This window comes from Scleropages formosus, chromosome 18 (genome assembly GCF_900964775.1).
Source record: "Scleropages formosus chromosome 18, fSclFor1.1, whole genome shotgun sequence".
Classification (NCBI taxonomy): domain Eukaryota; kingdom Metazoa; phylum Chordata; class Actinopteri; order Osteoglossiformes; family Osteoglossidae; genus Scleropages; species Scleropages formosus.
Genome location: NC_041823.1, coordinates 14,597,432 through 14,609,518, shown reverse-complemented (window position 1 = coordinate 14,609,518; position 12,087 = coordinate 14,597,432). Strand labels below are relative to the sequence as shown.

General features: G+C 41.7%; 1 protein-coding gene across 1 annotated transcript; it reads left to right on the top strand.

Annotated features, from left to right (window-relative positions):
- The first annotated feature begins 1,441 nt into the window (after positions 1–1,441).
- On the top strand, positions 1,442–11,770 carry LOC114909106 (H-2 class II histocompatibility antigen, A-U alpha chain-like). Its single transcript, XM_029245922.1, has 5 exons — positions 1,442–1,580; positions 2,076–2,321; positions 4,110–4,391; positions 7,032–7,161; positions 11,652–11,770. The coding sequence occupies exons 1-4, from the start codon at positions 1,517–1,519 to the stop codon at positions 7,154–7,156; spliced, it is 717 nt and encodes a 238-aa protein (XP_029101755.1). The 5' UTR covers positions 1,442–1,516; the 3' UTR covers positions 7,157–7,161; positions 11,652–11,770.
- Positions 11,771–12,087: the final 317 nt, after the last annotated feature.

Here is a 12,087-nt window from a genome sequence, read left to right as displayed (position 1 = left end):
TTTTTTCTGGAATATGCAAATAGGCGCAGTGGGTTGGACCAGGTCCTGCTCTCCGGTAGGTCTGGGGCTCAAGTCCCACTTGGGGTACCTTGTGACAGGCTGGCGTCCCGTCCTGGGTGTGTCCCCTCCTCCTCCAGCCTTACGCCCTGTGTTGCCGGGTTAGGCTCCGGTTCCCCGCAACCCCGTATGGGACAAGCAGTTCAGACTGTGTGTGTGTGTGAGAATATGCAAATGTATTCATACTTTACTCACATGAAAAACCACTTGTCTTTAATATCATTTAAGTGTGAAATTTATTCAGATAATATTAATTTATCTCTCTGCTAGGGCACTGTTTACAATCTTTGATGGTTTCAGTTGTACAATCGTGACAAAAAAAAGTATTGGTACCTCAGCTTTTCCAAACTTTTTTTTTTCTAAAAAGAAGTGGGAATTGTCTAAAGTATTGGTCTCTACAATTCTTTATTTCACTGTTGATATTACAAAGCTTCTCCTTGATTCAGAATCTAATATATCTTAAAATTAGAAAATAAAAAGATATGACCTTGACAGAATTATTGACACCTCCAGACTGAATATTTGCTACCCAAGCCTGTGGCAAAAACAGCTGCAGCCAGGCCCTTCCTACAGGATCAGATGAGCTTCCTACAAGTGTGCACTGGCATTCTGGGCAATTTTTCTTGTACAAACTGCTCCAAACCTCCTTCATCTGAGAGTTTTCTTCTCCCAACTGCTGTTGACAGATCTCTGCTATAGGTTTTCAGTGGAATTTAGATCTGGATGCATTCCCTTATTCTGAACAGTCCAGCATCCTGAGTCTTTAACAGATGTACTGTAATGTTAAACCTGAAATGAAAAATTGTAGAGACTAAATAATTTGGTTAATTTCAAATTATTTTTACAGAAAACGGAGTATTTTGGAAAAGTGTAAGGGTGTCGTTCCTAATGTTCACCCGCAGGGGGCGCGTTTTCACATTGTTGTTCCTAAAGCCGCAATTTTTCTCTGTCATTCACGTACACAACGGATTTTAACGTGTATTTCTGTGCCTGTAGCATGAACTGTATCTTTGTATATAATTAACTCATTTATTGATCAGCTATTATTATATAATTTTCTATGATACTAACCTTATGCCTATCAAAATTGAAATTTCAGGTGGTAGCATCTACTATGAATATTAAAAATATTTCTTTTTATTATTGTTTCAGACAGTTTCTAACACCGTACTTTTAATATACCGGCTATGTGAGATATACTGCACAGATATGCCGAGAAGAGAGGGAAAAGTAGCCCGAGTGAATGTGGACTGACGGACGGAGACGCAGTGAGTAGAGAAGCCGTGTTACCCAGTAACTGCAGCGGAGGAAACGCAGCTTCTCCCTCATTGGTCCGTTTATTGGAGCCGCTTCACTCAGCGCGTTTCCTAAACTGCCGTCGCTGCCGCCGCTCAGTACAAGTGAGTCGGGAGAGACTCGATCGGAAGCTAAAGGGTCGGTCTGTGGTCCTCAGTTCGCGATGAGCTTCTCTGTGTTTGTCGCTCTGCTCTTCGGGGCTCTTTGCGTCTGTTCGCGCGTTCACGGTAAGAAAAGTGTCTCCATTAACCCTGACTGTATATCATAATGAGTATAGCCGCCAACGCTGGCGGTGCATAATTTGGAAGGAGTTGTTCCAAGACGAAGAGGGGGTGCGGTGGTGCAGTGGGTTGGACCGGGTCCTGCTCTCCGGCGGGTCTGGGGTTCGAATCCCGCTTGAGATGCCTTGCTTGCGACGGACTGGTGTCCTGTCCTGGGTGTGTCCCCTCCCCCTCCGGCCTTACGCCCTGTGTTGCCGGGTTAGGCTCCGGTTCCCCGCGACCCCGTATGGGACAAGCGGTTCAGAAAATGTGTGTGTGTTCCAAGACATGATGATGATCATCAGAGTGTCGTAAACTTTAACGAAATAAAAACAAATGTAGTTGAGCTGCTGTTATAATTTTCTGCGCAGACACCAGAAGAAACGTGAACATACAGTATTTGATATTTATTTATATAGCTGAATAACGAATGCATATTATTAGTATTACGATTTTCTCTAGCCCATGTAGATATCAGTGTTGCTGCCTGTCAGACCGGTGACGTTGACCCTGAGGATGAACTAGAGCTGGATGGAGATGAGATGTTGCACTTGGATTTTAAAACAAAAGAACTGGTGTTCACAATGCCTGAGTTTACCGGAAAGTGGAGGGCTGAAGGTTGGGCTCAGCAGGCACTGGCGGACCATCAGATTTGCTTGAACAACCTGAATGTGAGTATTCAGGTTGAAAAGCTACCTGAAGAGATCGGTAAGATTTCCTTTGTTTCTTTCACACAACGCACCTGAACTTGACCTTCAAAGCTGTACTTTTATAACACAATAACTGCGTTAAAATGAAAATTTAGGGACAAAGTGACAGTCAAAGATAGCATGATTATGAAGCGTAAGCAAATACCCTGAAGTGCTGGAACTGAAATGGGAAATAATTGATATTTTTCCCTGGATGTAGAAGAAACTGAAATTAACTGGGTAAAACAAAATATACCGGCGGATTTCAGATCGACACTTTTATCTGTAGAAATAATTTGCAAATAATAAAGACTTTAATTAAAATTTTGTGTTCAGCCTGTCTGAATTAATTATCAGAATGTAGATAATTTACACAGTGTAAATAAAAAGCGACTCGCGCGGGACAGGCGGTTGTTGACATGATTGATTGGTTGGTGATTTTTGTATAAATTAATTACAGGTCGCTTTGGTCTCACTGATCACATTTTTCCAATTTTGTTTTTGAAGTTCTGGCAGGTTTTACTTGTTGCTAAACTACATCTCAAGCCATGATGATACACCCTCCTCACCCTGTTTTACTGGTGTTGGTGTACTTATGGTCCTTGACTGTTCTGGGTTTTTCACCAGTGTTCACTTGAATCGTTTTCATAAATATTTAGTTTTGCCTTATTTTTCCATCAAACCTTTTTCCAGAATTCTTGTCTCTGAAGTTCTTAGCAGTCTGATAAATCTGTTTTTACTGCTGATGCAGGGCTTCCACCTTGCAGTACAGTCTCTGAATTGTACCTGATGAGGTTTTCTGCACATTGTTGTACTGGATATTTGGGAACACAAAAAAATGGTGTTTCTGTATAATGGTAAAACATGTATGCAATAATTTGTTTATCCATAAACATACTCATAGGTGAAAGGGGATATTCCTAAAATTGACATGCTGCTTCTATACTTTTAGAGGGTATTGTATTAACACCTAACGAAACAGATGCGGTGTCTGTAGATTCCCCATGCGGTTATCATGTTCTGGTCCCAGAATAATGTAGTATGTCAAGGAGGGCTTTATTTATACAAAAGTCTTGGCTATATAAATTCTCATGCCATTTTTTGAGAGAGAACCAAAATTCACTATGTTGCAATAATTTGCCTTAAGTAACACAATAATTATGTGCCACTTAAATCCTTCAACAATAATTCATTGTCAATAAAGGGTCAGCATAGTATTGTTGCATGAAGTCAGTTTGCAATGGTTAAAAAAGGACATTAAGAATGAATAATAATATTATCAATGAGATAACATTAATGAAAGGTCTTGAGAGTCAGGGAAAGACTTTAAGAAAGTTTCATTGTCATTAATGCACTTGAAAGATACTCATAATGTTGTTCATCCATTGTGAAGGCCTTTCCTATAACTCTTCATACAACCATCTCCTGAAGTGCCTTCCCTTATGGTCTATAATGTTACTTTGAAAGATAAGCATAAGACAGTGTTAGTATAGGATTATCACCTATACTGTCATATTTGTTTTGAATTGACTCTTTATTTTGATCTTAGGCTACTGATTCTGTTTTAAATCATGTTTTAGATGTTTCCAGAGCATTTTAAATGTTCCCTTGTGTATTGAATGTATTGTTTTAAATGCAGATTTTTGAATAATTTTTTAATGATTATTTGCTCTGGAAACCCACAAGATGTCTGTGTACAGATAAAGTAAATATGGGAAAAACAGGGCCTATATTCTTGTATACATTTGTTAGATTTTTTAAGCTTAAAGTATTGATAAATCTGTAATGGGCTGTTTAACAATTACAGATCCTCCTCAAGTCACAGTCTATCCCAGGGACAAGGTTTTACTTGGCAGAAGCAACACATTGATCTGCTTTCTGAACAACTTCTACCCACAAAGTGTGAAAGTGAAGTGGACTAAGAATGAGGTGGAGGTGACAGAGGGGGTCACTCTGAGTCGCTACTACCCCAACAAGGATCTCACCTTCAGACAGTACTCTACTGTACCCATCATCCCACAGGAGGGGGATGTTTACTCCTGCTCTGTGGAGCACAAGGGGCTTCGTGAACCTGAAACCAGGCTCTGGGGTAAGATGTTTTATGGTTAAATTAATTAGGTATTTTTTATATCTGATATCTTGAGGAAAACATCTGAGGAAACATACTGAAAGACATTTACATGTATTCATTTAACAGATGCTTTTCTCCAAAGCAATGTACATCTCATAGAAAATACAATGTGTGCATTACATTAGCAGAAAGAGACTTATATGCAGACGGGTGATTCTTAAGTACAGTTTGTTTCTGTCCACCATGTGAACCAATGTACATTAAACAAGTAGCTGCATAAAGGTTTATCCAAGACTTATTTCCATATGTATTTTTTCCGATCACAAAAATTACCATTTGTTCTGTGTCTTTTTGTTATATTCATCTTTATTGTTAGGCTTCTGAGGCAACTGCTGAACATTCTGAATAAATAAATGGGTCTGGGGTTCGAGTCCCGCTTGGGGTGCCTTGCGACAGACTGGCGTCCCGTCCTGGGTGTGTCCCCTCCCTCTCTGGCCTTATGCCCTGTGTTACCGGGTAGGCTCCGGTTCCCCGTGACCCCGTATGGGACGAGCAGTTCTGAAAGTGCGTGTAGTTCTTGGCTACTTTGGACAGTTAATACTGGATTTCTGAATTGAAAATAAATAACTCTTCCAGTTTATGAAAATAAAATAATTTTATGTATTTATAATTAGTGACATTAAACCCCTAGAGAGCAGCGGTATTAAACTGATTCCACCAGTAGATCTCTGTTGGCCCAGCTGAACCCAAGAGATCCCATAAGGGCTAATTTGGGCTCACCTGGGTCTCCTTGCTGCACATGTTTATTATGGAACATTGATTAGTAATTGGAAGGCAGATTTTCACCATATGACATAGAACAATTTCTGGACGTGTCCCTGGAAAGTACTCTTCATGTCCAATTACTTATGAAGTTTCATAGTATGTGGAAAGACATTAACTGTATTGCAATATGGAATCTAACATCCTTAATGCACAAATGTACATTGAATCAAGCATTTAGGTGCTGTTCATGTATTCTAAGGCAGATCTGTAGAAACTGATTCTCACTCAACTCTCTCTCTCTCTCTCTCTCACACACACACACACACACTCACTGAAACCACTTGTTGCGAGTGGGATCGTGGCGAGCTGGAGCCTAATCAGGCAACATAGGGCGCAAGGCTGGCGGGGGAGGGGACACACCCAGGACGGGATGCCAGTTCGTTGCAAAGCACCCCAAGCGGGACTTGAACCCCAGACCTACCAGAGAGCAGGACCCAGCCAAACCCGCTGTGGTGCGGCACCACACCCCTCTCACTCAACTTAGTAGCATTTGAATTTATGTATTTAGCAAATACTCCAAAGTAACATGATTTTTAAAGCACACCTTTTGACATCACCATTATCCTGGTCAACATTGCTCAGTTTCCTGCCTATTGTCACGCCCTCCACCTCGGAGCAACGAGGAACACCTGCGGCAGATCAGGGGACGAGTGTATAAAAGGAAAGTGCAGAGCATGCACAATTGTAGAATCTTGTTCAGCCTTGTTACTCAGTCGGGTCTCTTGCCTTAGCGGTCCTGACTTCCCTGATTCCTTGTCCTTTTCTTCCTCACTCTCGCCATCTTCCTTGTTTCCCTGCTCCTGTATCTCCCAGACTTCCTGGTTTACCACAACTTCTTGCCTGTTTGCTGGATTACGACTCTTGGATTTTCCTTTTAGATTTCATTCGCACATCGGTGACCATTTGCCTGTTCACTCAACATTTCTTTTGGATTACCCCTTATGAAACCTTCCTGTGCTCCGCACTTGGGTCCAGCACCCCTGCTCCCGGAGGATGCTGTGAGACCTATAGAAGTGACATATGAATAGCAGATTTGTTGATGATAATAGTAGGTTATGAGGGACTATATTACAGTGCTGCCAAAAAAAAAATTGGGCCAATCAGAGATGAGTTTTGAGACACTTACTGACTACTGGGAGAGTGTGAGCAGTAATTTAAGAGAGAGAGAAAGGTCTTTCCCTATACTGGGTCCAAAACCGAAAACTGGTGAACTTTTGGTTTTGGACCTTCATGAGTTTGTCAAGCAGACAACCAGAGGTGGAGGTGTAGGAGCACAGTGTTCTTGTTGGGGTATGCATATTGACCATGTCCTGTAAGTATTGTGGTGATGATCCTTTGACCATCTTGTAGTTAGTTGTCAAGAAACATCTGTTAAGAGTACTTGTGCAAAAGTGTAAAAAAGTTTATCCTTTATTGACTGTTTCGATACCTTCTATGGGTTTAGAGGTTGTGGTTTTGCAGTGTCTCTCCATGAAGATTTGGAAGTTTGATGCCTGTGGATGTACATAAAAAGCAGCAATTTTGGGTTCATTTACAATACTTTAAAAAGTCAAACTAAGAAGCCTTTATTCAGTTTTACTTCATACATCAGATTATTTCTCTTTTGTGTGAGGAAAACATTTTGTAGACTAAGGTAAAGTCATTCATAGAGAATTTGTGGATACATGTAAGGACAAATATGTATTATCACCAGGTCTAACATTTAAGATGTGTGGTTTAAAGTCTGGGTGTGTTTCAGCTGCTGTGTGTTATACTGCATTTTCTTTCATGAGGTAAAGAACTAATGAGAATTGTTTAAAATGTTCCCATTCCCTTTCTTGTTTGTTCTTGCAGAGCCAGAAATTCAGGAAGTGTCAGACATCGGAAAGACAGTTTATTGTGGAGTAGGACTAACCCTTGGTTTGTTGGGAGTTGGAGTTGGAACCTTCTTTCTCATAAAGGGGAACAACTGCAATTGAAAAAGGTATGTAGCATTATGAGTGGCATGGCAGCACTCAAGGGTACTACAGCTGGAGGTGGGATTCCAGCCAAGAACCTTTGTGTCTAAAGGTAGCAGCTCTAACCACTACACTACCAGCTCCCCCACACACAAGTGTATTGAAAGCATAAACAGTTTAAAAAAAACACATATAAAATGAGCTTTCAGCATAACTGCTTCAATACTCAGTGGAGTCCTTCCTCCAGAGTGCAATGACTCCTTTTCTCTCTGTCCATTTAAAGATTGTGGCTGCACAGGACCTTTAATCAGGTGTAGCTAATAGTCTAGGAACTGGGTGCCAGAGGAAAGGGTTGAAAAATATCTATACATGTGAAAGATACATGCTGTGTAATCTGCTTTCTATCTTACAAACTCATAGTATGTTCTGAACCTGAACCCTTGAAGGGGAACAGACCTGTTATATGCCAACTTAATTCAGCCATAAAATGAAGAATGTCACTAGGATGTCTAAACTGTTGTAAAACCAAGAAAGCAGAGCATCTAACCTGTGTCTGGAAGGTTTAAATAACTTAACAAGTGACATAAACCACTCATGTAACATGTAGTTAGTGTAGAACATTTTGCATGTCAGAAGAGAACCAAAGTAGCTGTCAGAATCCTGAGACCTGCTGCCTGATGCATCAGTATTGCGGTGGTAATGCAAGAAATGGTTTCCCAGCATGAATAAATTCTTCATCTTCTGGAACTAAAGTACCAGGACTACATATCACTTATTTCTCACCTCCACCACTGTGGTCTCCAGCTGTAATGCCTGGACGTGACATGAACATGGACATATCTTACTGTGACACGGAGAGAAGCAGTGAGAACTGAAACATAAAACTGCGAAGCACAGATTAATAAGTGAAGTGCTTGAGTGATACGATAAACATGGGAGAAACAGTGTCCTTACAAGGACAACAAGTGGAAGAGGTGGATGGGACCGGAGCGGGAACACAGAGGAGTGGCAGAGGCAGGGCTAGAACGTGGGACCTGGACAGGGATACGAAGGACTGGTGCTGACAGGGCAGAGACGGAAATGTACGGAGAAGGAGACTTTGAGAAAACAGGTACATAAACAAGGACCTTTTGCTGAATCGTAGGTAAGGCAGTTGAGCGCTGACTAATAATCAGAATCAGAACGAGCTTTATTGCTAAGTATGTTCACACATACAAGGAATTTGTCTTGGTGACAGGAACTTCCACAGCACAGACAGAATGACAGTGACAAGACAGGTGAGAGGATAGAGTATGTGAACAAGGGATAAAAAATATTTAAAAATATAAAGTACCCAATATACAAAAGTAGTCACTAGATACAAATGCAAGGGAGTGTGAATAAGAGATATGATGTGATAAATAGTTCTAAAGATAAATAGCATTATGTATTGCACTGGTTTACTCTCTAGGGGGGATTTAGGTGTTCATGAGGTAGATGGCCTGAGGAAAGAAACTTTTCTTATGCCTGGCTGTCCTGGTGCTCAGTGCTCTGTAGCGCCGGCCAGATGGCAAGGGTTCGAAGAGGAAGTGGCCTGGATGTGAGAGGTCTAGAATGATTTTGCTAACCCTTTTACTGACTCTGGACGAGTACAGTTCTTGGAGAGCTGGGGGGGGATGTGCCGATGATTCTTCCAGCAGTCCGAACTATCCGCTGCAGTCTTCTGATGTCTGACTTCGTAGCTGAGCCGAACCAGAGAGTTATAGAGGTGCAGAGGACAGACTCGATGACTGCGGAGTAGAATTGCATCAGTAGCTCCTGTGGCAGATTGAACTTCCTCAGCTGGCGAAGAAAGTACAACTTCTGCTGGGCCTTCTTCACGATGGAGTCTATGTGGGGCTCCCACTTCAGGTCCTGTGAGATGGTGGTGCCCAGGAACCTGAATGACTCCACTGTTGCCACAGTGCTGTTCATGATGGTGAGTGGGGATAATGCTGAGGTGTTTCTCCTGAAGTCTACGATCATCTCCACCGTTTTGAGCGTGTTCAGCTCCAGGTTGTTATGACTGCACCAGCAAGCCAGCTCTTGGACCTCCTGTCTGTAAGCAGACTCGTCACCATCCCGGATGAGGCCGATGAGTGTGGTGTCGTCTGCAAACTTCAGGAGTTTGACAAAGGGGTCTTTTGCGGTGCAGTCGTTGGTGTACAGGGAGAAGAGCAGTGGGGAGAGCACACATCCCTGGGGGGCTCCAGTACTGATCGTGCGAGTATTGGATGAGAATTTTCCCAGCCTCACTATCTGCTGCCTGTCTGTCAGAAAGTTGGTGATCCACTGACAGATGGAGGTGGGCACAGAGAGTTGGGTTAATTTGGACAGGAGGAGGTGTGGGATGATGGTGTTGAAGGCTGAGCTGAAGTCCACGAACAGGATTCTCGCATAAGTCCCTGGTTTGTCCAGATGTTGGAGGATGTAGTGCAGTCCCATGTTGACTGCATCATCCACAGACCTGTTTGCTCGGTAAGCAAACTGCAGGGGGTCCAGCAAGGGTCCAGTGATGTCCTTCAGGTAGTCCAACACCAGTTTTTCAAGTGACTTCATGACCACAGACGTTAGGGCGACAGGTCTGTAGTCATTAAGTCCTGTGATTTTGGGTTTCTTTGGGATGGGGATGATGGTGGAGCATTTGAAGCAGGAAGGAACTTCGCACATCTCCAGTGATCTGTTGAAGATCTTTGTGAAGATAGGGGCCAGCTGGTTAGCACAGGTTTTTAGGCAGGCCGGTGAGACACCGTCTGGGCCTGGTGCTTTCCTTGTCTTCTGTTTGACGAAGACCCGACGCACCTCCTCTTCGCAGATCAAAGGTACAGGAGGGGGGAAGGTGGGGGTTACTTGAGTTGTTAAGTGATTGGTGGAGAGAGGGTCTGAATGGGTGTGGGGTGTGAGACAGGGTTTATCAAACCTGCAATAAAACTCATTCAAATCGTCGGCTAGTTGTTGAGTTGACACGGTGCCGGGGGGTGGTGTCTTGTAATTTGTGTTGTCTTTCAGGCCTGTCCACACTGATGCAGGATCGTTGGCTGAAAACTGTTTCTTCAGCTTTTCAGAGTAGTTTCTCTTAGCCACTCTGATCTCCTTTGCCAGTGTGTTTTTGGACTGTTTATACAAGACTCCGTCCCCGTTCTTGTAAGCGTCTTCTTTGGCCTGACGAAGCTGTTTGAGTTTTGCAGTGAACCACGATTTGTCATTGTTGTATGTTAAACGAGTCCTGGTAGGGATGCACATATCCTCGCAGAAACTGACATATGATGTTACAGAGTCTGTGAGCTCATCTAGATTGCTAGCAGCAGCCTCAAAGACACTCCAATCGGTGCACTCGAAGCAGGCTTGTAAGTCCTGCTCTGCTTCCCCAGTCCATCTTTTAACAGTTCTTATTACAGGTTTAGCTGATTTCAGTTTCTGTCTGTAGGTCGGTATAAGATGAACCAGGCAGTGATCAGAGAGCCCCAAAGCTGCCCGTGGAACAGAGTGACATGCATCCTTTACTGTGGTGTAGCAGTGGTCCAAAATATTACTGTCTCTGGTGGGACATGTAATATGCTGTATGTATTTTGGCAGTTCACGGGAGAGATTTGCTTAATGTGCAGCTAGATAGTACTCCTTCAGCCCTTTTTAGAGTTGCTCAGTAGTTTGGCGTCAGCTGCGCTGGTGGGACTGAGTGGAGCTGGAGCGGTGTCCCTCGTCATCCTAAGAATCATTCTCGCTCGTGACACCAGCGCGCACATATACCATTAATATAAAGAAAACAAATCTCCAGGAACTGAAATTGCATCTAGAGTTTTAAATTTCTAATTCACTAATTTCACTTAAATTTAGCAATCAAAAATACTTTATACTGTGGAAAAATATTAACTGTATTACAGTATGGAATCCAAAATATAGAACAGTCCACAGCAAATAACACTTTATGGATGCTGTCAAGTACATTTTTCTTATGGCCAGGAAAGGGACATTTACAGTATCACATGTAATATGGGTTCTCCATTCTGAGAGCTGTCTTCTGAACCTGTAGTTTTGGAGAAGAATGAGGTCTAGTAAGTAATTATACAGTAATTACTTGGGTGAAATATATCCTTAAGTGTGCAAGAAATAAATGATTCAGCTGAATATAAAATATATGCTTGTACCTCACCTTATGAATACAGTTGGCATGGGGAGTCTCCAACTACTACATCACAATCTGTAAAATCTTAATAGAGTTTAATCCCTTGATGTATTCTTGGGTTGGGTTTTGTTAAAAGCATCAGATAAAGCTATATTTAATTAGAAGTTTTGTGTAAGTCACATTATTTATTCATTCTGTTTTTCATCAACAGTTCATACAGTATGGGGTCTCAGCATTCCTCTATCCTGGAACTGAGTTGACAGGATGCCAGTTTATTTCATTCTCTTTTATTAACATGACACAATGTTAAAGTTAAAGCTGCTTAACTAGTTTGAAATTATGAACAGTTTTAATTTTTTTTTTGTTTTTGTCCAGTTAACCATGAAGACTGCAAGAACTGGAATGAGGAGGTTTTATCTACTTTGTACCACCATTATTTTCCTTTTAACAATATATTGATTTTGATAATTTTTACAGCTGTTAGGGTACCATGCATTACATGTAATATTAAAAACAAACTAAACTTAAAGAATTATTTTGAAAATGTAAAGAACATTTGAAAAGTATGTGTGGGCTTGAATATATTCAGAATAAAGTTTGTGATTTTATGATTTTATTAAGGAAGACAGGAAAACTGGATTACCTTTACCAGTGTATATTTCATAAAAATGTCTTTTATTCTTGACTGTCAAGAAGAGGTTGCCAAGCTGTATTTTTTTTTCTAAGGTGCCCTTGTACACATACCACATTCAGGAATCACTTTATAATCACCACAGCTACAGTACATGTTGTTATACAGTTCATAAGTAAT

Bases quoted from the DNA above. Each gene is read 5' to 3' on its own strand.
- LOC114909106 (XM_029245922.1), top strand. From the start codon at position 1,517: ATGAGCTTCTCTGTGTTTGTCGCTCTGCTCTTCGGGGCTCTTTGCGTC. The intron at 1,581-2,075 runs GTAAGAAAAGTG...GATTTTCTCTAG, and splicing joins CGTCTGTTCGCGCGTTCACG to CCCATGTAGATATCAGTGTT. The intron at 4,392-7,031 runs GTAAGATGTTTT...TTGTTCTTGCAG, and splicing joins ACCTGAAACCAGGCTCTGGG to AGCCAGAAATTCAGGAAGTG.